Source organism: Siphateles boraxobius, unplaced genomic scaffold (genome assembly GCF_051911475.1).
Source record: "Siphateles boraxobius isolate OS27281-9 unplaced genomic scaffold, OSU_SipBor_1 6, whole genome shotgun sequence".
NCBI lineage: Eukaryota > Metazoa > Chordata > Actinopteri > Cypriniformes > Leuciscidae > Siphateles > Siphateles boraxobius.
This window is the reverse complement of record NW_027509186.1, coordinates 28,112,277-28,139,440: the sequence shown is the minus strand read 5'-3', so window position 1 is coordinate 28,139,440 and position 27,164 is coordinate 28,112,277. Positions and strand designations below refer to the sequence as shown.

Sequence of the window (27,164 nt, the reverse complement as noted above, 5' to 3'; positions counted from 1 at the left end):
ACGCTATATAAAGTTTCTGAGATGCAGACTTAAAAGGAGAACAGAATAAAATAGTGCAATGCCTTAAACAAAAATTGAGCTTTCGCACCTGAGCATGTTACACAAACATTCCTTTTTTATTTCCAGCTTATTGTGGTTGCAATTGGTTGGAGATTAAATCTTTGTATGTATAAGCTCAAGCAAAACAACCCCTCCTCCTGACACATTTGAATTCACACTGTACCACCTCAAACAAGACTACACTTGTCATTCCAGATATCAGACCCAAGTGATGGGTGAATCTGTCGTTAAATTCCACTAAAAACATTCCAGTAACACACGTATGAAACTGTGAGGTTTCCAAGGTTTTAAACAAACAGAGAAGACAACTTATTTTTAGTCTCTATGCTCTCATAACAAAAATATTTCATTAATTATGGCACTGGCCAGTTGCCATCCTGTAAAAATTCAGTGACAAAGATTTTTATGAGGCGGCAGACTGGCACAAGATGTGCATTTATGCGTCTTCCATTGAATGCCTTCACTTGGCACGGCAGAAAAGGTTTTTTTTTTGCAGTCGCGCCTCTTTGCATTGTCCCTTCTCCCTGAGGATGCCGCTTATCAAGGGTCCACTCTTCGTCCCCACGCTGGCCTTCTGCTATTTTAGGCAGGGTGATCAAGGGCCCAGGAGGCAGAAAACCTGCTTCTCCACTCCCATGAGGGAGTAGGCGTTTCACCTCGGTCCCTAAAGTAATCATGGCCCTTCGTTGTGGCATTAAAAGCTATAAGAGCATTAGTGTTCGACAGCAGCGCTCCGGGCTCGGAGGTAATAAATTGAGGTGGGGGGAGGAAAGGACACTTCAGGGAATGTGTGGAATTAATTACGTAATTATTATAAGACAGAACGATTGCATAGAGCAAGCGAAAGCAGCCTGTTATCTCAATTGGCATCAGAGGTGAATGAAAAGCGCAGGTGGTCTGCTTTTATGGGTTACATGGCGTCTCTACCTTTACTCTATTAATGATAATGCCTGCTCCGAAGACAGCATATCTGTAGTTGATGGTGCCATTAATGCGTCAGTCAAATCACCATAAAGACCAAGCCATTTCATTGACAGGAAGCCAAACTTAAAGAATCGGTATACCTTAAAAAAAATCTCACCCTCACCCTCATTTAGTTCTTCTTTGGAAGACAAATGATGAAAAACTATCGAGCATGTACACTACCGTTCAAAGGTTTGGGGTCAGTAAGATTAAAATATATATATTTTATTAAGCAGCAATATATTACATTTATTAAAAGTAACATTAAAGACATATATAATATGTTATGAAAGATTTGTATTAATGCTGTTCTTTTGAACTTTCTATTCATCAAAGAATCATGTCATATTTTAAGTCAAGATATTAAGCAGTACAACTTTTTAATATTGTTAAGCAAAGTTTCTTGAGAATCAGCAAATTAGAATGATTTCTGAATGTTACACTGACGACTGGAGTAATGGCTGCTTTGAAAATCAGCTTTTTAATTTACATTTTAAAATATAAATTAAACAATAGTTTTTAAATTGTAATTATATTTTATATATATAATTATATTTACACAATTTTACAGTTTTTACTGTATTCTCAATCAAACAATTACAGTCTTGATAAGCATAAGAGACTTATCAAAAACATTAAATGCATCTTAAAAACCCAAAACTTTGAACAGTGGTGTGTTTTCCATATACAACTAAGTGAAAGAGGACACAGGGTTTCAAGCTTCAAAATAATGTCAAATGTTAATTTTATGTAAAAAAAAAGTCATGATATTCTTTTTTTTTTTTTTTAAATCAATGTCCGTTTCATGGATGAAACTATTTTTTTGTAAACTAACCCTTTAAAACAGACAAAAAAGAGGCACAAGCCTCATAATTCAACATCCTGCAATTAAGAGTCAATGCAGCATGAATGAAAGCAATGAAACAATTGCCAATGTGAATGGCACATGTGCCACAGGCCACTGTTTAAGGGCCAATCAGGGAATGTGAGAGATTGATGCTTGCAGGGGTCATGTGCAGAGGTCCGGTCCCATGAAACATTTGGCTGTGAAGTGGGTTGAAACCCGCTGGCACTGGGTAAAGACAAGAGTGCTGCATAGCACCAGAAATCCATCATGAGCCTTGCTAACCTGACAGGTGAACAAACACACAACAAGCAGGCCAGAAGGGTCCTCATCTGCGGAAAAAGGACCGCACAAGGGAACGAACAACAATATTCTGCATTCAAAAGGATGGGGAATAACAGCATTTCACGCTTGTAGACCAAAGGTCAACAAATAATGGAGTTCTCTACTTTTCTGTCATGTTAACTTCCTCCTGAGCTTTGAGCTATGCCTTTCACAGCCTTGAAATCAAAGTGAAACTAAATTGTTAGTCTTATCAGTTCGGTCAACATCTTTAAGACATTAGATTTCTGCATGTAGTAATAAAATGCCCACCACAACAGGCCCAAGCTTAGGCTAATATATAGATCATTTACAGTCCTTAAACAAGCCTAGTTGTAACGTGTCCAAATAGTTTAAAAAACAAAGTGCCTTACTTGTGTTTAGATAAGGGGAGGACTTACCGTTATCAAACTCATCTGGAATCTGAAGAGAAAAAAAGAGAGAGAGAGAGTTAAGATACAAGTAGACATGTTTTTCGTGCACACTGGTATATCAGGTTGTGTTTGTACCACATGTGGGTATGAGGAGAGTTCAACCAAGTGCCTTAGTACAAACTAGAAAGAGACAATGGCATGACACCCACACCAAATTAACAGTAAAAGTTTGGAAAAACTGTTTTGAGTCTTTTAGACTGACAGGGTTAAATGGATGGATGCCTTCAGGCACCATGTGAAAATTGTGTAATTCTGTTATGTTTTCTGAATTCCAAAGAACCATAAGGAAATGTTTTTCTCACACACACACACAAACACAAAATCAGAATCCATCCTGCTTTAAAGAGGTCGAGCATTTAAAGTAATAGACGACAAAGCTGCAGTGCGTGCTTAGAATAAATACCTTTTTTGGTATAGTACTGTTAGACATTTTTGAAATAAAAAAATAAATGATATATTGGTCTTTTAATAACAATACACCAGTTCACCAATAAGCACTAAACCAATGAATATTCAGCTGCATCTGTCAGCATGTTCTGGCCCACTTGGGATCCAGGATCACCACATGCTGCCTGTTGGGACCCCTCACAGCACAACAGGGGGCAGAGGGCCTGTTTAAAACCACTATCATTATCCTACTACTGCAATAATTCATTGTACTGGAACCGCGTTGGCGCCCTCCACAGGAACAAACAGCACACAGACAGTGTGCTGAGAAAAAGGGCTAGGTGGTATTTGGGCTGAAGGGGAAAATTGAATACTCAAGCTCCAACTTTCTGGTTTATCACAGACAAAAGTCACTCAATTATAATTGTTAAGTGAAAATAGGCCGTATAAAAAAAAGAGTTAAGAAAAGCATCAGCACTTTGTTGAGAATGAAGAATAAACTCTGTCTCCTGCTGGTGAACTATATTTTTGCACTTTGTCAGATTTGAAGAAAACAAGGAACACTGCTTGATTTAGCAGATTTGTTAAAAAGATGAGAATTCTGTCATCATTTTCTAACCATGTCATTTCAAACATGCATGACTTTTTTCTGTAAAACAAAAAATATTTTGAGAAACGTCTAAGTATTGTTTTGTCCATACAATGGACAAAATGGCACGGACAGAACTATTGGTTCTCAACACGCTTCAAAATATCCTCTTTTGTGTTCCACATAAGAAGGGGAAAAAATATTAAAAACTTTTGGCTAAATTATAAAAAGATAAAGAAGCCTTATAACACAACGAGAGAGATTGCCGTTTATATTATTATAGCCATATGGATAATTATATCCATATAGAGAGTTATGGAACTAATACACAGGACTCTGGGCAGCATATGCAATTGCCAACTTGTCAATGCAATCAAAAACAGACCCAATCTGTTTTGTATTTATTTGCTACGACTGAGCTATGAATTTTTATCATAAAAAAAAGAAGAAAACACATCCACTGAAGATGAGAGCTGTGTAATACACTGTACTCTTATCTACCCACAAACACACTGTTGTTCAACATAAATTAATATTCCAGGTGAATATACACTACCATTCAAAAGATTAGGGTAGGGTTAAGGTTAGTTTTTTTGTAAAATAAATAAACATTTTTATTTTATTTTAATGTTTAACTCGGAAAAATTAATCACGGGTTTCCACAAAAACTATTAGGCAGCACAACCGTTTTAAAAATTGATAATAAAATCAGCATTGACTGATTTCTGAAGGATCACGTGAGACTGTAATGATGCTGAAAATTCAGCTTTACTATCACATGAATAAATTACATTTTAAAAATATATGCAAATAGAAAGCAGTTATTATAAATTGCAATAAATATTTCACAATATAATAAGTTGGTGAGCATAAGCGCCTAACTACCGACCCCAAACTTCTGAACAGTAGCATATGTGAAATTTGTTCATTTTTATAATCAGCCCTGAAGAATATTTGAGTATTGAGATTATTATATGAACAAATAAAGATTCGGTTGTGTTCTATGGGAAGAGGATTCAGTCTTTGGTCTCACGCTTTCATTTCCCTTAAGCGCCCTTCAATTAAGACCTTGGGTTGTGAAAAATGGCACCCAAAAGCCTGGCACACTCCACACATATCTCCAAAAAGGCCTCATCTACATGTGAAGTGTGCCCTGTTAGGAGACCACCAGTCCAAAAGGGTCAATATACCAAAGAATTGTCGGCAACAAACATTACCACATTGTGCTAAGTCTGTCCTTCAAGTCACTTGTTTCTGTAGGACATCATTCAAAGGTTTAATTCGCAGGACAATGCTGTATAAACGGTCGGTTTGAAGGCTATGCTTTGGTGAAGATTCCTCCTTTCAAAATAGTCCTTGAGCTAAACTGTAACGTAAAATTTGTTCCTGCTTGCAGGAAATGATGACAGCCAAGGACTTTTTTTGTAAACCCATAAATCAAGTAAAATGTGTGCTATTGTCAAATGTGAAACAGTGGGTGATGACAAAATGCACTTACAGCGTGCTTTCCCAAACCCTGTTACAGGTTAAACTGGTTGAATGTTCCTTTGAGAGCTTTCGACAACTAAATGACTGAGGTGCGAAAACACTCTGGCAGCGTGACAAGACCTTCTGTCGAGAAGGCTAATGAGTGAAGTCTCGCTCTGTGTCTTGTGCATAAGACGCGTGACTCATCTTTGAAAGGCCAGGCACACTCCATTCACAAGTCTCATGACATCTCAACTGCCTGCGAAGTGTGCCCATTCAAAGTGATTCACGGGCTACAGGAACACAAGCTTTGAGGTAGCAATCTTCCCGAGGAAACACCTCAAGCATTTTTACTAGGGATACACCAATGCCACTTCTTCTAGAATGGAAGAAATTAAAGTGATTGCAATTGTAATTTATATATATATATATATTATTTATATATATATTGGGTAGAGAAACCAGTATATGAATCATATTAGTTGGCTTACCTCATTTAGCAAATATTGATTTTCATGTTTAATTATGACTGTTACCATGTATTGTACAAGCCTCTATTACGTTTCACTGTTCATTCTACTGATATACACTGTAAAAAATTATATGATCAATAAGTTATGACAACATGGTTTTATATTGCTTTAACTGATCAAAAAAAAGTTGTCAGTATTTACTCACCCTCATGTTGTTCCAACCCCGTAAGATCTTCGTTCATTTTCGGAACACGAATTAAGATATTTTTGATGAAATCTGAGAGCTGGATCACTCCTCCATTCTAGTCCATAGGCTTCTTCAGGGATTGGAACTTACGGCCTCGAAAACTTTTTAAAGACATCGTTAAAATAGTCCAAGTGACTACAGTGGCTCAATCTTAAGTTTATCAAACGACAAGAATGTACTTTTTGTGCGCAAAACCCCCCAAAAATAACGACTTTATTTCAACTATTCATTTCCTTCTCTGTAGGTCTCGAATCAGTTCACTAGTGTAATAGCGTAAGATTCTCTTGTTGTGCGTCACACGCATCACACACATGACCAGCGTCCGCCAATAGTGAGCCTACGTGTGACGTAGCTCTACACAATCACACTAAGTTAACTGACTAGAGGCCCACAGAGAAGGAAATTAATAGGTGAAATAAAGTCGTTATTTTTGTTTGTTTTTGCGCACAAAAAGTATTCCCGTCGCTTGATAAACTTAAGATTGAGCCACAGTAGTCACTTGGACTATTTTAACAATGTGTTTCATAACTTTTCGAGGCTGGCAAGTTTCAATCCCTGAAGAAGCCTATGGACTAGTATGGAGGAGTGATCCAGCTCTCAGATTTCATCAAAAATATCTTAATTCGTGTTCCGAAGATGAACGAAGGTCTTACGGGGTTGGAATTTGGAACAACATGAGGGTGAGTGAATACTGACAGAATTTTTATTTTTGGGTGAACTAACCCTTTAAGCAATTGTCAACATTTTAAGTTATACAAGATTTAGCACATTTTTTAAGTCCGTTTAATGTAATTTAAGTTGAAATGACTTAAACATTCAAGTTGATTGTACTAAAAATAAGGCAGCAACTTTTTTTAGTGTCCATCGTATTCAATCTATATTTTAACAGCACATTGCACCTTTAGGTGCAAGCTATTATTCAAGCGATCTGTGACAATTCCCGTGTGCAGCGGCGGTATCGACCATACATGGAGCGTCAGTTTTGGGTTAAGCTGGTAAGAACCACCACACCACATCCACACACATCCTACAGACACTACATCCACACTACTGCGTTTTAGTTTAGAAGCAGAGAATTCAACGAATACAGTCTCCGTCCACACCAGCGTTTTAGCTGCGTATTAGAACTGATCTCCATCCACATTAAAACGACTGAAAACTCGGATCACGTCACCATTCACCTACACTGGGCGTGCGCGTGTCGGTGTAAACAGGAAACAGATTGACTATTCCTCAGATTTCGCTCAGAGGTTGTTAAGTGCCGATCTGGACATTCAAAAGTTTTTGCACCATTCCTCAGGAACTACAACTTTATTGATAAAATTATCCAACCATGTGCTGGTTCTTCCCGGCTTAACCCAAAACTGACGCTCCATGTATGGTCGATACCGCCGCTGCACACAGGAATTGTCACAGATCGCTTGAATAATAGCTTGCCTCCGGCGCATGTAGGCAGTTATAGCATTGTAAAATGCAAAATTTACTTGCAATAACGTAACTGGTAGTCCAGGCTGTTGTATGTTTTCTTCCGTTGTATTACACTCAATCAGAGAGCCGAGCGTGAGCCTCTGCGTCATCGTTTCTAAAGTCCTCCGTTTTGACCCGTCTTCACTAAAACGCCCTCTGGAGATTAATAACGCAAAATGGGATCAGCAGCGTTTCTAAACTTCTCCGTTTTAGGTCTTTGTTTTTGCCATTTTAGTCTGGACGGGAGGTGCAAACGTAGCAAAAGGTCTCCGTTTCTATTCTAAACTAAAACGTAGTAGTGTGGATGGGGCCTTAAAGGGTTAGTTCACCCAAAAATGAAAATTCTGTCAGTATTTACTCACCCTCATGTTGTTGCAACCCCGTAAGACCTTCGTTCATCTTCGGAACACGAATTAAGATATTTTTGATGAAATCTGAGAGCTGGATCACACCTCAATAGGCTTCTTCAGGGATTGGAACTTGCCAGCCCCGAAAAGTCATTAAAGACATCGTTAAAATAGTCCAAGTGACTACAGTGGCTCAATCTTAGGTTTATCAAATGACGAGAATACTTATTGTGCGCAAAAAAAACTAAAATAACGACTTTATTTCAACTATTCATTTCCTTCTCTGTGGGCCTCGAGTCAGTTCAGTTGTTGTACGTCACACGCATCACACACATGACCAGCGTCGGCCAATAGTGAGCCTACGTGTGACGTAGCTCTACGCAATTACACTAAGTAAACTGACTAGAGGCCCATAGAGAAGGAAATGAATAGTTGAAATAAAGTCGTTATTTTTGTTTGTTTTTGCGCACAAAAAGTATTCTCGTCGCTTGATAAACTTAAGATTGAGCCACTGTAGTCACTTGGACTATTTTAACAATGTCTTTAATAACTTTGAGGAACAAGTTTCAATCCCTGAAGAAGCCTATGGACTAGTATGGAGGAGTGATCCAGCTCTCAGATTTCATCAAAAATATCTTAATTCGTGTTCCGAAGATGAACGAAGGTCTTACGGGGTTGGAACAACATGAGGGTGAGTAAATACTGACAGAATTTTCATTTTTGGGTGAACTAACCCTTTAGAGCTGCTCCATTGCACAGCACAGTATTTTATACTGATTATTTTATACAGAGAGTGATTTTCTTTGTCTTTTGTATTTTTATTAACTTCTGTAACTAATTGAAAGCATTAATCTGTATTTGATTTTTACAATGAAGACTATTTACAGTTATTTTACATTTGATTAATTTCTGTAGTATTTCTTACCTGAATATAGTGTTTACCCACCAGAAAAACTTAAAGCCGTGTTTATTTCATATCTCTCTTTATTCCATTGCATTTATTTGTTCTGTTGTTTGAAAATGGTTTATTTGTTTTACTTTTATTTGTCTTTTTACTTGTTTTTTTATGAAAAAAAAAAAACAAGTAATTTGTTTGTATACTCTGTCCATTATAATTCTGTGAAAGAAAATTGGAATCCAAAATAAGCAAATTATTTTGCAATCGGTGCATGTCTAACCTAGGACCGGTGGAATTTCAAACAAAATATTTCAGTCAAAATGGATTTAGACCAAAACAGTAACATTTATTCAAATTTTGGATAAGCTTGATAACATAACAGCTGTGTGGACGCTAAGGCCGAGTTGACAATATCTATTTCTTATTTTTAATTAATACTGATATGGATTCTAAAAAATCAAGATTAAAATTTTAGTCTAAGTTGTTTAAAAAATATATTTTTAATAAACAAATTTAAAGCAATTTGAAAATAAAATGGTACCAACCAAATAATTTTCTGTCCTAAATTTAAAGGTAAAACCAAAAAAAAACCTGTCCATGGGAAGAGAGCGAGGTTCCCAGTCCCGCACTGTCACACAATTGACATCCAATTGGAATGGACAGAGGTGACAATTTTTACAAGCAAAGATCTGGCACACTTCACATTTGTCTCCTATGTGGTTGCAAACATATGTTAAAGTGTGCCCTTTGAAAAAAGTGAAGGAAGCAGACCAGGAGAGGTGGCACCAGCAAACAAGATTTTCCCATGCACACACCTCAGCCCAGCACATGCCACAGTTTAAAGAGAGCTTGAAAAGTGTGTGGTTTATAGAGCAAGCAGCAATGAGGCGACACCCATGATTTCACCCCGAGTGTTGTGAGAAGTGTGTCTGTGCAGTGGACCCTACACCATAGACGTCTGATAATGAACACCAAAACATGTGGTGTCTAAATCCCACAGTTAGAAGAGCTGGCAATCCTTCTGAAATCAACATTTTCCAAGATCAAAACCAATAAGGTGTTTACAAATGTAATTACTTCTATTATTTAAAACTGGTCTACCTTTAATACCATTTGATATTTCAGCCAATCTACGTTGCAGTAACCAAACTAGCTATGAAAACACACTACAATGACTTCAGCTATAACTTTCTACTAAATAAACACCACTGGCTTTGCTATTTTGTACCTAATGAAGTGGCATTCATACATTTCTAGGTATAGCTTAATTTACCAAAAACTACCTGGGGTCACAAAGTGAATGTTGATAGAAGACCAATATTTTAAAGATCACAGCAGTCTCAACTGGATTTGGTGCAAAATTATAGTCCTCTTGTGACGATGAACTTTGATCATACTTTAAGTTCACCAAAGAGTCACTTTTTAATTTGCTTAAATTAAGCATTTATTGCATTTAGATTTTCACAGGAGTGTATATTTGCCAACTATCGGTTTAATTGTACTACTACTTTGAGTAGTGGTAACAAAACACAGTTAAGTTCCTTACATGTTAGTTAAAATGAAGACTGTAAAAACAGGTTGATATTTTCTTATTTTTAAAATTAACAATGAAGTGTTAAATTTTGACTTCCTCTTTGAAAACTTTTTCTAAAATGCATCAGGTATCATGAACTAACAATTAACACTACAGCATTAATTACCATTAACCTATATTAAATTGTAATGTTAAACTGCATATGCCAATTCATTTTAAAATCTTAAAATAAATTCTATAAATTAACACAAATGTATTATGTTTAATGAACATGAAACAGAAATGATAAATAGTATATAAACTGAAATTAACCTAGATTAATGTGATGAAAAAAAAAACTGTTGTTCATTATTAGTTCATAATAATACATTAACCAATGTTAAAGACCCCTTGTGGTGAAAATCTAGTTTTTAATGTTGTTTATATACCTATGTGGTGTTTTTCATATGCTTTAAGACAAACCATGTGCAAATTCATATGTCAGCAACATTGCTGAGTATTTTCTCCATAAAAACTGCAGTGAACCAGGCAGTCTCAAAAACACGGTTTGAAATCGCTGTTGTTTCTTGCACAACAAACTACCTGTAACCAATCACGTCAACGTGCCAGCGGGCTTTAGCATATCATTACTATGCCGTGAAGCAAGAGAGTCTCAAGAGAAGCCATTTTATCCTGGTATATATTTCTGTTGATATAAAAAAAGGTACATGTGGCAACAAAGCAGGTGAATTATGTATATTATGATGTTATGATGAACTATGTGCTTTTCTCCACTGACATTCTATGATGTTCAAAGCATTTCTAAGGATGCTGTTTTTTAGAAGGCAGACTGAGCTGGCGAACGGGAACATGGTTTGTCTAACATTAGCAGCACATTATTAGGTCTTTGATAACATAATCAAGCAAAATGTTAATCATATTAATTACCGTTATGTGTCCGACATTGTAAAGAGCGATACCAGAGAATGTCTAATAAGAGGAGAACTGTCACTCTCAGTAAACTTCCGGCTTCTGAACTGGTTGCAGTTCCACTCTGTTTCCATATGAGGGCGCTCACAGTACGAGTGCAGAATGAATGGAGGTCTATGGAGGTATACCCTTCAAAATGCACTTTTCTCATGATATTATTTTTTTTGTCTAGTAATTTGAATGTTGTATTCGAAAGGAGATGCAAAGAAATTACTCATTGCTGGGTGTTAGATTTTTTAGAGTCACTTATTTGCTTTAAAAAGTCTTTTAAAATGTCAATGACGTCATACACATTGTGCGGCCAGAGATACTGCTTTACGGCAATCCTTCAGTGACTTTTTTGTGCTTTCGCGCTCTGCACTGTCTTTTCTCTCGAGGCATCGACAACAATGCTGACACAGGTAAATACATGTGCTAGAAGAGTTTTTGTTTTGTTGTTTTAAAAGACCACGCCAAAAATACAGCCATCAAGCGGTATCTCTGGTCGTAATCAGTCCTTCACTGACCAATCAGCGTTCATTAGCAGAATGCTAGCGTGTAATGGGCAACAACAACTCAGCCTGTAAGAAATCGAAAGGACATAAGTACTCGTTCATTCAACTTTCGACCTATAACCCATGTTGAACTTGCAAAATCTACAATCAAATCTGAGATTTCTCAACGGCAATCGGGTGAAAGAGACAAATTTAGCCGTCTAGCCCCATAGAACTCTGGTGGAACTACAACCAAAATTTGGTACAATAGGACTTAATAGGGAGTGGCCAGGCTCTCATAAACGGCTGGCGATTCCATTGTGCAGCGTTTACTACAGTAAAGCCTGGTTCACACGGGACGATTTTAAAATTGATTGCCGATTTTCCAAACCTGAGAGACCCCACACACGGCGATACAAAAATCACGGGTCTAACAGTTTTGGTCCTACAGTGTGTGGTGTGCAGCCACACAGCAAAATCAACACATCACACACGAACCGATTCGACTCCCGAGCATTCCCAGGTCCGACGGAAAATCCCTCGAGATCAAACGTGACTTCAGAACGTAAACAATCATGGCGGACGAAGAGGATGCAGTGGCGATAGTTTGTAGTTTATTTTTAACAAAAAAAAAAAAAAAAACGTTATCAAAAGAAAAGGCGATGGTCAAAGACATGGAGACAACGCGAGCATGGACGGCTGTTTTGATTTTGTTTCCCGGTGCTTCCTCTGCACCTCGTTACCTCGCTTTCTGATTGGCTACACGTCACAGTCCACAGGCTGCATGCTCGTTTGTCCCCGGGGGACACCACACAAGAGGAGAAATCGGGCCAAAAAAATCCAACATGTTGGATATCCCCGATTTGAGATCGGAGCGGTCCCGACGTCCTTCCGAGCAGACGAGAGTACTCTTAACGCATGGCAGGAATATCTATTCAGATTATTTTACGATAATCGGAGCATACTTAAGATTGTCGGAAGGGGTAAATCGGGGCTAAAATCGGCCTAATTATCCTGCCGTGTGAACCAGGCTTTAGTTGGCCGAGTGCATCTCTGAGCTGGAGTGAGTGAGTGGAGGTGGGGCTGATTTGCATATTCATAGAACCACATATACTAAATGAAGCAAGGATGTAGACTTCCATTCAAGCTATTTTATTTTTCACAGGAAAAAACATTTAAATATGTCATTTTGGTGATCAAAGATGAGTTTTAAGGGATAAAAGGATTGACTACTAAAGGGGGATTTTAACAAATTAACAAAATATAAAATATCTTTAAGTTTACAAACTAAAATCAACAATAATTTTAGGTTACTGTAATGTTGCTCATAATTCATCTATGCAAAACACTTTTATAGTCCATTTTGTGTAAATCAATTTATTTAAAGCGCTATCAGAAAGAATTATTAAACTAAGGCATATTTTATATTATATATATAAAGCACAGAATGAACTTTTTTTTTATAATTACATTTTATGAAACCAAGATGTTAAAGATATTAAATATATTAAAGTGATAGTAAAGACTTATATTACAAAATAATTATTTTTTACATAAATGCCGTTCTTTTGAACCTTCAATTTATCAAAGAATCCTGTATCATGGGTTACACAAAAATATAAAGCAGCACAACCGTTTTCAACATTGATAATAACTTTTAGGGCTGTCTAATATGATGATATATATCATGATGATGATGAAGTTAAGTGTCTTATCGCTAGATAGATAGCGGTTTGTAAATATATCCACATAGCACAGCACTACTTAAAGTTCTTTACACTTTAGACAAATAAAGAATCCTGAATAAATGAGGAATAAAGAGTGGGACATGTATAGGAGTTAGACGCAATAAGCCGTGAAAAACGAACGCTGACTGACGCATCCAAAGAAAGCGCACAAAAAGAAACCTCTCCAGCAACCATTCGATTCCAAATTCAGTTCTCTTTCACAACTTATGGAGCTTGAATGGTAAAACACACAATTGTGTCAAAATGCCCATCATGTGGAGTATTCAACTACTTAAACACAGTCGGTTATGACTGAAGAGAAAGTCAACAATACAATGTTATTTTTAAATTTGATTATTCAGTTTCTACATGTTAAATATAACTACTATACCTAATAACAATAATATTTATAAAAAAAACTAATAATACAAATAAAACTTTTATTAAATTAATTTAACTTCAATTTAATTTCTTTGTTCTATTGTATTTGTCATATGGTTTGTAATTTGCTTTGTTCTTATTTTAGGTCACAAAAATTAAATTAAATAAATATTGTGACATATCGTTATAGCTGTGATATATAACTTTATCGTGAAAAAAGTTTCGTATAGTGAAATAAGATTTTGGTCACGTTGCCCACCCCATAGTATTTTTGATCAAACAAATGCAGCCTTGGTGAGCACATGATGCTTACCGACCCCAAAATGTTAAACTGTGGTGTGTAGAAATGTACAATTGTTTCTGCTATAAAAGTTTCTTAATATTGTTCTTCTTCTGATTTACAATAAGGGCAAGACGACAGAAGCGTGCGAGACCGATCATAAAGCCAGTCCCTGAGACGGGAAAAAAAATGTACAGTACGGGAACAGGACGAAGGTCTCGTGCTCACAATAAGATCACAAGAGCGGACAACAGTAAAACCCATCCAATCTAACGGATGAGGTGTGTGATCAGGCACCAATAGCCCTCTGAACTCATGTCAGGTCACACTGACCTGTGAAGTGTGCCCTTACAAGTGGGCTCTAATTAAGCAGGTAACAAAACAGGATGTCTAACAACGGTGGAGGTGTGCTCTTTAAAGTGACCACCTATCTTAATCCACACCTCATACCTCTGGCACATGCCTCCAGACTAGGTGCATTTGCATCTACTTGTGAAGTGTGCCCCTCTGAAGGTGGGAAACAATGGGTGGCTTCCAGAAACATTAAAGTAACCTTGCTAATTTGATCTTTAAGAAGCCAAACAGGCATTACTGCTCATTTACGAGCTCTAAGGCCTTTAACACCCTAAAAAGACTGAAAACTTTATTTGTGTTCCATGGATGAAATAAAATCATACAAGTTTGAATCAACATGACGGTAAGTAAATGACAGAATTTTCATTTTTGGGTGAACATTGCGATCACTCAGTCACATTTATATAATGATACACTGTAAAAAATGTCTAACCTCCCAACTCAAAATTTTCTAGTGACTGGTCACATCTAAATTTTTCAGTTGGCCCAAGTGAAATTCTGCTAATTTAATTGTATCAATTTGCAGAATTTCACTTGGGCCAATTGAAACATTTATATGTGACCAGTCACTAGAAAATTTTGAGTTGGGAGGTTAGACATTTTTTAGTGTAGTTCACTATAACATTGGAAATATGAATTTCTAGAAAGAATCTCTTCTGACCTTTTATAGAAGAGATTAAAGAGAGATTATTTTATAGAAATAATCTCTTTACATACTAAATGCAAAAGAAGAATAAAAAACACAAAATATTGGTCCTTGTCACAACATCAAAGTCAAGCTCCAATTACTGTAGCACAGGTCTTCCACACAGGGAAGAGAGAGGTACAAAACGCAACACCAACAAGCAAAACACATTTCATAGAGTCTTCTGCGAGACTGGCTGTGTAAAGCGAGTTGTTTGAAGTGGGCCACCTCGAGAGGTGCTAGAAGTCTGCTCCCTGAATAAAGAAAATTCACAACACTATGGGAAGTGTGCCCTACAGAGCGAAAATCTTCACACCGACACCTGTTTGAACTGCCTGTAAGCCAGAAGCCATTGTAGTTTCAATAGAAAGAGACTGGTGGGGGAGTGCAGGTGAGAAAGTGTGCCACGGGAAATAGCACGGCGTTACAGCTTGTTAAAATTACCATATTAGACGAAAATGGAGGAAAACAATGGGACACCATCAAGATACTTTTATACTGCTAACTTAAAGGGATAGTTCACCCAAAAATGAAAATTCTGTTAGTATTTACTCACCCTCATGTTGTTCCAACCCCGTAAGACCTTCGTTCATCTTCGGAACACGAATTAAGATATTTTTGATGAAATCTGAGAGCTGGATCACTCCTCCATACTAGTCCATAGGCTTCTTCAGGGATTGAAACTTGCCGGCCTCGAAAAGTTATTAATGGCATCTAGTGCTGCCACTAACGACTAATTTTCTAACGACTAATCTTTCGACTAATTTTTCGATTAGTCGACTAATCTAAACGACTAATTTAAAAAAAAAATCAAGTGTTTGTTATTTCATTGTGTCCATTTAATTTTGAACTCAACTGAAGGGCCAAAACATAAAATGTCACCTGTTCAAAAACATTATGTATTAACAATCAAAGCATTAACTATCTGCATTTCCATTATGCTATACCATATTAGTCAGAGTCCTAATCTAATCCTCTATTAACAAACATGTATGTATTAATTAAATTAGCTCTTTGTTCATCTATGCTGTTAAATAAATTTTTATTAGCTTACTGTAAATTTTTTATGTACATTTCTGAAATGCATAACTGATAACATCACTCTGAATTGTAAAGTAGATGCAATACATGCATTTTCTGATATTGTGAACAGCGCTACACAAATAAATTGGAATTGAAAGAGTCTAGCCCACTACGCATAGCTCTGCCTAATAATGAGTCGCGCTGAAAGCAGGCAGGCAGATATGCACCTCGCGTTTACACTTGCGTGCATGGCGGGCCCATGCCGCGGTTTGCGTGAATGTGAAAATAACACGGACTCAGGTGCGCACTTGTTCAGGAAGTAAAGTAACCTGCGCATGCGTTTTAGCTTATTATGATGTATTTAGTTAAAAAAACATATGTAAGGGATGATAGTGTTGATGATTTACCTTGGATACGAGCGAGAGTGAGCCTGCAGTGTATTCGTGCTTTGCGCGTGGAATCAGGGCAACACATTTGGAAATCCATTGTCTCCTCAAAAGAGTCCGTTTGAAAAACACAATACTGACCCACGTTCTGTTTTCTATCATGCGCCGTGCACGTTTGCGATGGCATAATATGCACGCAAACGCACCAGTGTTCGATAGAATTAAGTTGAGTGTGAAACAGACCAACGCTGCGGGGGGCGCCGGGAACAATCGCGCTCGGACCGCAGCAAACGAGCCCACTTTGAAAGCACCGTCACCTGCCTCCGCAATTTTTCATATCAAAGCAGTGAAGGCAGGGCGGGAACGTGAAGGAAGAGGATAGCAGATTAACCAGCAGGCCGCGCACGGCGCACAGACTGCTGTGTGGAGGTGAATTAAAGTCAGCCGTTTGAGACGGGAGACCAAAAATAAATAGGCGGTCAATAGTAAAACGACACGTCGACTAAAAAAATTGCCGTCGACTAATTTGCATGGTCGATTACGTCGACTAAGTCGACTAATAGCGGCAGCACTAATGGCATCGTTAAAATAGTCCAAGTGACTACAGTGGCTCAATATTAAGTTTATCAAACGACGAGAATACTTTTTGTGCGCAAAAAAACTAAAATAATGACTTTATTTTAACTATTCATGTCCTTCTCTGTGGGCCTCGAGTCAGTTCACTAGTTTAACAGCGTAAGATTCTGTTGTTGTGTGTCACACGCATGACCAGCGTCGGCCAATAGTGAGCCTAAGTGTGACGTAGCTCTACGCTATTACACTAAGTTAACTGACTAGAGGCCCACAGAGAAGGAAATTAATAGTTGAAATAAAGTTATTTTTGTTTTTTTGCGCACAAAAAGTATTCTCATCGCTTGATAAACTTAAGATTGAGCCGCTGTAGTCACTTGGACTATTTTAACGATGTCTTTAATAACTTTTCGGGGGCCTGCAAGTTCAATCCCTCAAGAAGCCTATGGACTAGTATTGAGGAGTGATCCAGCTCTCAGCTTTCATCAAAAATATCTTAATTTGTGTTCCGAAGATGAACGAAGGTCTTACGGGGTTGGAACAAAATGAGGGTGAGTAAATACTGACAGAATTTTCATTTTTGGGTGAACTATCCCTTTAATCTATTCAACTAATCTGATATTAACTTTTTTCTCTTTCTTTGAAAGGTGGTGAAATGCATAGCTCATTAGAATGTGTATAGAATGTGTATGTATGGATGATGTCAAAACAAATGTTGAAACACTGCTCACTGATTCCTTGTCAAACTCCTTAAAGGAATATTATTATTTTTTTTGCACACAGAAAGTATTCTCGTCGCTTCATAACATTAAGGTTGAACCACTGTAGTCACATGGTCTATTTCAACGATGTCTTTACTTCCTTTTTCGGACTTGAAAGTGGTAAAAACATTGCTTGCAGTCTATATGGGGTCAACCAGCTCTCGGATTTCATCAAAAATATCTTCATTTGTGTTTAGAAAATGAACAAATGTCTTCACGGTTTGGAACTATATGAGGGTGAGCAATCAATGACAGAAATTTAATTTTTGGGTGAACTAACCCTTTAATACTAACAAGGGCTAAAAAAAAACTAAAAACTAAAAAAAAACCAGTTTTTTGATAGTTAATGCTTACCTTATTCCCTTGTTCATCCACGGAATTGCTACCTAGAGACCGGAAACACTCATAATTTTAGTCACATGATTTTAAACCTCTGAGAGTTTATGCAAGCAACAAAACATTAAAACAAAATTAAACGAGATAATAAATATCTAATAGATATTAGAAATTTATTTGAGCTTTTTAATGATACATAGAAGTCTTTCTTTTACAATTACATAATAAAAAGTATAATATTTTACACACACGTTTATCCACTTATCAATTCATTCTTTTATCTAAACAAAGACAATACATTACATACATTACAACACATTGCATAAATTATTCTTGAACTAACCAAAGCATTTAAAGGGAGAAGGTTTAATTAAAAACATACATTTTAACATTAGATACTAAATGTTGATATTTGATATAGAATTGTTATAGTCTATACAGTATTTAATGCAGTTACATCAGAAGTATCTAATTAAATTACAGAAAAATAAAGAGTAGGCCTAATCCCTTATTTTACTTTTTGAGGGAAAGTATTTAAATTACAGTAATTAATTACTTTGTAATGAGTTACTCCTCCCAACATTGGTAATAAGTATAAATATACAACTTAATCTTCCAATACAAAAAGTATAAAAAAAATAATCACCATAGTAGCCCAATCATGTTGATCACATGTGATGATTCCGGGATAATTACAGGAACAATGCCATACCAATGTCTTCATGGTGATCCATACAATAATATAAATAATAATCCAAAACATGCCAGTCGCAAAAGTTTTGAATAATCCAACAATGTTGAAAGAAAATCTTCAAGCTTATAAAATTACAATCCTGTCTAGTGCCCAACCCTATCAGCATAAGAAAGCAACAGGCAAACTCACCAAATATGTATACGATTCCGACTGTGCCTCCAAGTCCCATAATTCCTGCTAACCGAAGGACCATCTTCTTAGCGTATGCCGTGTTCTCTTTCTGTTTTTTGTCCTCACCCTGTTCATCTTTCTTGTGAGCGGAGTCGTCACCCTTTTGAGGAGGCTGGTCCTGTAAACAACGTGTCAAAAGCATCCCACTTTATAACTGCCTACATTGCAAACCATGAGATTCAAGTCAATTTCTCAACAAGACTGCCAACTCTTCAACCTGGAAAGTTACACAGCAGCCAGTTTTAATCATTCCTGTAATATGCTCAAATTACATTTTTCTGAACAGCTGTCACTGTCACTCAGTGAAACTCAGTGTCCTTTGACAGACATTCAGCCCTCAGCACTTATACCTGTATTCAACAGTCAAAAGTGGATTCCTGACCTTGCATAATACAGCTCTAATGTGAAAATCATTCAAATGTTATTTTAAACCACACTCAATTGTAATTTAAGGGTATAACAAAACTAAGTTTAACCCTATAAAGTCTACTGTATCATATTTGGTACATGATTTTTTAAGGCCTCTAAATGATCACCATGATCAAAAAGCATGTTGCACACCATATTCTACATGTCTTCAGACACCTGGTCTATTTGCTGTGAAATCTTTAGTGATTTTTCTAAAGTAAACGTAAGAATAACGTTTACATGTTATTTTACATGTTGTTGGTATTTCAAGATTTACTTCATAAAAATCATGTTAAAATGCAAGTATGAAATATGATAACAGGCTTTTAAGGAATGTAATTATGTTTGGCCCCCGCAACAAAAACTACAGAGCTTTGATCATAAAACTAAGAATTTAAATAATTTACTGAGACATATTATTGGCAGATACAACTGATATTTATGTACATTTTATGCAAGTAGTCTGCTGTACTGTTGCAAATCTCATAGATTTACATTACAAGCCATCAGAACTTCAACTTACTAATTTAAGTCTCAAAGTAAAATTGAGGTCTTTCCTCCTCGAGTTTGGGCTCAATATGTCATACAATATGAGCCATACATTTTGATGTATCAAGTATGATACAAAACATAAAACATACATGCCAACCTTTATTAAGCTGTTATTTTCTAACAGTTCCATTTAAATAAATCAAATTTTTTTCTTTCCATTTTTTAAAATCTGTTAGGCTTTACAGAAACTCAGTATCTTCATATAATTAGTATATGTAATTAGCTCTTTGTATAGTCCTTTACAGCCATTTATAATGCTACATATTTAAGACGATGTGAACATGTAACCAATGTCCTTGGTCTATCACACATAACATTGCCTGCTATGTCTAAATTCATTCTGACCACCACCTGTCAACCTTTACTAAGCAGACCAAAGAATTTGACAATGTATGGTCGTTTGTGCATCGACGTCCTCAGTATTAACATGTAAGAATGTAAATATTTTTCCAAAAAGCAATAATTGGCTGTCTAATACCCTGTCATGTAGGAATGTAAGGCGCTCATAGCGCTCACCTGGCTTTTCTGCTGTTGAAGCCTTTCTTGCAGTATTCCCTGGGCCAGTCCACCTGTGGCACTACTACTAGATGTGTCAGCAGAGAATGACCGGACAACATCCAGCACCGCAGGGGTTATGGATCCGTTGGCCCCCTGCCTCAGTCGGAGGAGGCCCCTGCTCGCCCGGACACACATGGGATACATAGACACCGCAGACATCTTGAATATGATGCAGCTAGTACCCGGAGCGCGAGTGGAAAGGACAAACGATTTTGATTGGTTACGTCTCTCGTGATTGGCAGGCAGAGAGAGCCAATCGAAGATATGAACGCGAAGGCGGTTCTTAGAATGTCGTCACTGTCACCCTCAAAAGCTACTAAAAGTTCCCACAACCTACAAATAGCATAATTAAATGCAATGCCTGCTTTATTAATAAAAATAGATATTTTATAATGGCTAACATGTAGAAGCCTTAGAATAATGGAGATTTACATTCTATTTTTTCACGAATCTAGAACATTCACTGTGAAAATGGGTACATTTCAAAATAAAAGTACTTCATCATTACTTGTGAAATTGAATAAAGTTACCCAACTTGAATAAAATACGATAATAATATATTAACTAATATATATCTATGTATATATATATATATATATATATATATATATATATATATATATATATTAACTAAACAAAACGAAGAAGATATGCCATTTTTTAAATAATAAGCAAAAACAGAAAACAAATCAAGTAGCACAATGTTAGTTAATGTTTTGAATTAAAGTTATTACAAAGTGTTTTGGCTGAGAAACTAGTTTTGTAACGGCTAAAACCAGTGCTATACGTAAATAAACATGATTTCAGGTCATAGAAAAGGTTATAAAGGTAGGCTAGTCGACTGAAAACTCGTAAATGTTATTTATTATGAAAGATAAGATTGTACAAGGTTGACAATCCCTGCACTAGCCAATGGGTGGCAGTAGATCCCTCTCACCGTTTAACCTGTTGCTCTTGTCCTTTCAAAGAAGAAGAAAAGCAAACACTGTTATATTACTACTGAAGTAAAAAGTGTTATCCTTTTCTAAATCTTCAGATAGACCTATTTGCTTTTTTCTTTTAATATATGGTCGAAGTAAAACTGTCGAACTAATCAAGTCTACAAGTTCAGTTCAACGCCCACGAGTTACCGCAGCAGAGTGGGTGAGTTTTCTAGATTGGAAAAGTTTCATGGTGGCAAACTTGTCTTAACATTTCAATGTTTTGAATTAAACAAAATAAACTACTTTTTGCTTGGCATTTAACTTAACTAAAGTCTAGAACATGTGTGCTTCGTTAGATTAGGTGGACCAGAAACTTTTGTTAGGAAGCGCCAGTTTATAAACACAAGTATATGAGGCTTTGCTAATTTATTTGTTATATACAGGTCCTTCTCAAAAAATTTGAATATTGTGATAGTTAATTATTTTCCATAAGGTAATGATAAAAATTAAACTTTCATATATTTTAGATTCCTTGCACACCAACTGAAATATTTCAGGTATTTTATTGTTTTAATACTGATGATTTTGGCATACAGCTCTTGAAAACCCAAAATTCCTATCTCAAAAAATTAGCATATTTCATCCGACCAATAAAAGTGTTTTTAATACAAAAAAAGTCAACCTTAAAATAATTATGTTAAGTTATGCACTCAATACTTGGTCGGGAATCCTTTTGCAGAAATGACTGCTTCAATGCGGCGTGGCATGGAGGCAATCAGCCTGTGGCACTGCTGAGGTGTTATGGAGGCCCAGGATGCTTCGATAGCGGCCTTAAGCTCATCCAGAGTGTTGGGTCTTGCGTCTCTCAACTTTCTCTTCACAATATCCCACAGATTCTCTATGGGGTTCAGGTCAGGAGAGTTGGCAGGCCAATTGAGCACAGTAATACCATGGTCAGTAAACCATTTACCAGTGGTTTTGGCACTGTGAGCAGGTGCCAGGTCGTGCTGAAAAATGCAATCATCTCCATAAAGCTTTTCAGCAGATGGAAGCATGAAGTGCTCCAAAATCTCCTGATAGCTAGCTGCATTGACCCTGCCCTTGATAAAACACAGTGGACCAACACCAGCAGCTGACATGGCACCCCAGACCATCACTGACTGTGGGTACTTGACACTGGACTTCAGGCATTTTGGCATTTCCTTCTCCCCAGTCTTCCTCCAGACTCTGGCACCTTGATTTCCGAATGACATGCAAAATTTGCTTTCATCCGAAAAAAGTACTTTGGACCACTGAGCAACAGTCCAGTGCTGCTTCTCTGTAGCCCAGGTCAGGCGCTTCTGCCACTGTTTCTGGTTCAAAAGTGTCTTGACCTGGGGAATGCGGCACCTGTAGCCCATTTCCTGCACACGCCTGTGCACGGTGGCTCTGGATGTTTCTACTCCAGACTCAGTCCACTGCTTCCGCAGGTCCCCCAAGGTCTGAAATCGGTCCTTCTCCACAATCTTCCTCAGGGTCCGGTCACATCTTCTCGTTGTGCAGCGTTTTTTGCCACACTTTTTCCTTCCCACAGACTTCCCACTGAGGTGCCTTGATACAGCACTCTGGGAACAGCCTATTTGTTCAGAAATTTCTTTCTGTGTCTTACCCTCTTGCTTGAGGGTGTCAATGATGGCCTTCTGGACAGCAGTCAGGTCGGCAGTCTTACCGATGATTGCGGTTTTGCGTAATGAAACAGGCTGGGAGTTTTTAAAAGCCTCAGGATTCTTTTGCAGGTGTTTAGAGTTAATTAGTTGATTCAGATGATTAGGTTAATAGCTCGTTTAGAGACCCTTTTCATGATATGCTATTTTTTTGAGATAGGAATTTTGGGTTTTCATGAGCTGTATGCCAAAATCATCAGTATTAAAACAATATAAGACCTGAAATATTTCAGTTGGTGTGCAATGAATCTAAAATATATGAAAGTTTAATTTTTATCATTACATTATGGAAAATAATGAACTTTATCACAATATGCTAATTTTTTGAGAAGGACGTGTATATATAACTTATCTCAGTAGCGTTCAAAAGTGTGTAAACATTATTGTTTTTAATGTTTTGGAAATAAGTTTTATGCTCATCAAGCCTGCATTTATTTGATATTGTGAAATATTTTATAATGGTTTTCTATTTTAATATACTTGAAAATATAATTGATTTATTTCTGTGATGCTAAGCTGAATTTTCAGTATCGTAACTCCAGTCTTCAGTGTCACGTGATCCTTCAGAAATCATTATAATATGCTGATTTATCATCAATGTTGGAAACAGTTGTGCTGCTTAATATTTTTTTGGAACAGTTGATACTTTTTTTCTGGATTCATTGATAAATAAAAAGTGAAAAAGAACAGCATTGATTTAAAATGTAAACATTTTATAACAATATAAATCTTTACTATCACTTTTTATTAATTTAACACATCCTTGTTGAATAAAAGTATTAATTTCTTTCAAAAAATAAATAAATAAATTCTGACCCCAAACGTTTGAATGTTAGTTCATATTGTTACAACAGATTTCTATTTTAAGTAAATGCTGTTCTTTTTTTAACTTTTTATTCATCAAAGAATTCTGAAAAAAGTATCACAGGTTATAAAAAATATTAAGCAGCACAACTGTTTCCAACATTGATAATAAATCAGCATAATAGACTTATTTCTGAAGGATCGTGTGACACTGAAGACTGGAGTAATGATGCTGAAAATTCAGCTTTGTCATCACAGAAATAAATTATATTTTAAAGTATAATCAAAAAGAAATCCATTATTTTAAATTGTAATAATATTTCACAAAATTATTGTTTTTTTTCTGTATTTCTGATCAAATAAATGCAGGCTTGATGAGCATAAGATACTTTTTTCAAAAACATAAAAAAAGGAATCTTTCCAAACTTTTAACCGGCACTGTGTATAAAAAGGAAATATTAGCACACACACACATATGTGTATATATATATATATATATATATATATATATTTGTGTGTATGTCTATTTATCTTTTGTTTATAGTACACGTTCTTATTTACTGTCGTTATGCCTTAAATATACTACCTGTAAATAAATATTAGAGCTAACTTAGCCGACAACCGTAATATCAAATTTATATAAATCATAGCAGAGTCTTGTATTATATGTAAGTTGTTGTTTTAGGTGATGTGTAGCATGTAGGTTTGGCATCACAAGCAGCCTGCCCAGCAACGTTCACCACGGCGGGGGAAATCAGACCCATCGTGTGCAGGGTGGTTATCTACCTACAGCGGGACATGTCAGGAGAGAGCTGCCTGCACCAGCTTCAACCACAAACTGGGCCCATTGTGTCGGTCTCTTCAGTGGCCTGCCCCAAGACTTCAACAAGTAACAAGTATGTACAGCTCAATGTTGGTGGAAATCTTTACTATTCCACACTGCAAGTGCTCACCCGACAGGACACCCTGCTGAGGTCCATGTTTAGCGGAAAAAAGGAAGTGCTCACTGATAAGGAAGGCAAGTTGTTTAGACATTGCAGAGATTAGACCTCTTTAACCTTGTCTCAGTGCTGATGTTGTTAAAATGAATTCTCTGTTGTTATTTTTTCTTTAGGTTGGATCCTAATAGATCGCTGTGGGAAACATTTCGGTTTGATTCTCAGCTATCTCCGAGATGGATTTGTGATTTTGCCCAAGAGCAGACAGGGCATCATGGAGCTCCTAGCAGAAGCCAAGTATTACCTGATCCAGGGCTTGATAGATTTGTGCCAGGAGGCCCTGCAGGTTGGTTTAGAATAATGAAAGGAAGTTGTGCACTCACTTGATTATGCGTGTTCTTGCTTTTGTGTTATTCTCATGAAACCTGTCAAAAAAATTAAGAAATTAGAAAAATTGGGACATGTACTGTAAGTCAAGCACATTTCGACCACACATTTTTATTGTCATTCATTAAGATTTCATGCTAGTGAGAATTGGGGAAAATTCCCATAATGTTGCTTGTTAAAAATGTAATGTATGTAAAAAAATAAATATGCAAAATAAGTTTGTTTAAATGAGACCCAGATATTTTTGAAAGTCTTTTCCAGACATTTGTTTGTTTGTTGATCTATTTTTATTTTATTCATATATTATTATGTATATATTTGCTTGTTTGTTTTGTGTTGTAGGACAATGAAGAAAGGGCTCTGTGTGTTATCCCATTCATAACATCTCCTAAAGAGGAGGAGAGACTGATACAAGGCTGCGTAAGGGTGAGTCTATCCTGCGACGCAAATATCCCTTCTCTTTTGGTGTCTATGTTCATTGTTCACATAAAAACAAGATAATCTACAATTCTAAAAGTCTCCTGGCCTTATTATTTTCTCCCTTGCAGCCTGTTGTGAAACTACTTTACAACCGAGGTAACAACAAATATTCCTATACAAGGTAAATACAAGTGTTTTTTTATCCTTCTTCAACATTCAAGGTGATTTAACTTTTTGAGAGATTCGCATAGCTTCTAGTGTCAATACTTGTCTTTTTGATTGGTTTTTATCTTCCTCCAAAGCAACTCGGATGACAACCTACTCAAGAATATCGAGTTGTTTGAGAAGCTGTCCCTGAGCTACAGCGGTCGTGTACTCTTCATTAAAGATGTCATTGGAGACGAGATCTGCTGCTGGTCCTTTTACGGACAGAAGCGTAAACTAGCAGAAGTCTGCTGCACATCTATTGTTTATGCTACTGAGAAGAAGCAGATAAAGGTAACTCCTGTTTGAATAGGTATTTGCTGAGATACTTTCATAGCCTGTTCAAATGTATCAAAGAAGGACTCTTGTAATGCTCTCAGGTTGAGTTTCCGGAAGCACGGATCTACGAGGAGACACTAAATGCCCTGCTTTATGAGACTCTCCCAGTCCCAGATAACTCCCTGTTGGAGGCCACCCGCAGACGGAACAATTGTTCCTCACACAGTGAAGAGGAGGAGGCCGTGGAGCTGAGGGAGCGCGTGCGTCGCATCCACATTAAAAGATACAGCACTTATGATGACAGACCACTTGGACATTAGCTTAACTGTGAATTGAGGCTTCCGTGACCCTATATATCCTTCCAACTAGTGCCTCAGTTTTCACATTGTCTGTGAAGAACACTAAACTACCAGCACCCTTTAACCACTTTGTAAATTGCTGGTGGTACAGTTGCTGCTTTCTTTTTCTTTTTGTAGGTGGATTGACAATCAGTGTTTTGAATGAATAATGAATAAGTCTTGAACAATAATGTGAACGGAACACAAAAAGGTTTATCTTGAATTAGCATCAATTCCTATATTTTAATTTATTGTCATTTTATGAGGAAAAACGCTATGTTTTTAAATAGTAATTACTAATCTAATCATAGAATGTTTTCATAACATATTGCCTAGATAAATCTGCCAAATACCGTACATCACTCTGTTTCTGCTAGCCATACAGGATCATATATTCTGTTACAATCTTACCTTATGCCTACGTTAACCATCCATACTGTGATTTAAGATGATTAATATAGGAAATAGAGTTGAAAACAAATTATGTATATGGCCTTGGGGTGTTGCATTTGGGAAAATTATTAGGTTGTAGTGTTTGATTTCTTTTTGTCTAGTGTGATAAGAAATGTGCTTTTAATGCCTAAAGAATGAATGAATGTGCCCTAGAAGTTTCCTGCTCTAATTATTTAACACTGGTGGAAACATTTCTATATTAACTTAAAGTGATAGTTATCCAAAAATGAGAACACGAGAAGATATTTTGAAGAATGTTTTTTGCCCATAAAGTGAAAGTCAACGGGGTCCAAAAC

At 36.7% G+C, this 27,164-nt stretch overlaps 2 protein-coding genes across 3 annotated transcripts in view; one reads left to right on the top strand and one right to left on the bottom strand.

Moving 5' to 3' along the window:
• timm50 (translocase of inner mitochondrial membrane 50 homolog (S. cerevisiae)) overlaps positions 1–20,650 on the bottom strand; it is a 34,309-nt gene extending 13,659 nt beyond the window's left edge. The window contains exons 1-4 of one of the 2 annotated variants that reach the window (XM_077208589.1): positions 20,378–20,650; positions 18,860–19,019; positions 17,995–18,026; positions 2,590–2,611 (exon numbers count right to left, since the gene is read on the bottom strand). In XM_077208589.1, coding sequence (XP_077064704.1) covers positions 2,590–2,611; positions 17,995–18,026; positions 18,860–19,019; positions 20,378–20,578 — 415 coding nt within the window. In that variant the 5' untranslated portion in view covers positions 20,579–20,650. Of the gene's footprint in view, positions 1–2,589; positions 2,612–10,958; positions 10,982–17,994; positions 18,027–18,859; positions 19,020–20,377 lie in introns of those variants that run through there. The other variant, XM_077208590.1, reaches the window with a different exon arrangement.
• Positions 20,651–21,333: 683 nt separating this feature from the next.
• Positions 21,334–27,023, top strand: tnfaip1 (tumor necrosis factor, alpha-induced protein 1 (endothelial)). The gene is made up of 7 exons (XM_077208608.1): positions 21,334–21,562; positions 24,535–24,867; positions 24,964–25,133; positions 25,517–25,600; positions 25,723–25,775; positions 25,897–26,092; positions 26,179–27,023. Exons 2-7 carry the CDS (start codon positions 24,648–24,650, stop codon positions 26,395–26,397), a joined length of 942 nt encoding a protein of 313 aa, XP_077064723.1. The 5' UTR covers positions 21,334–21,562; positions 24,535–24,647; the 3' UTR covers positions 26,398–27,023.
• The last annotated feature ends 141 nt before the right edge of the window (positions 27,024–27,164 follow it).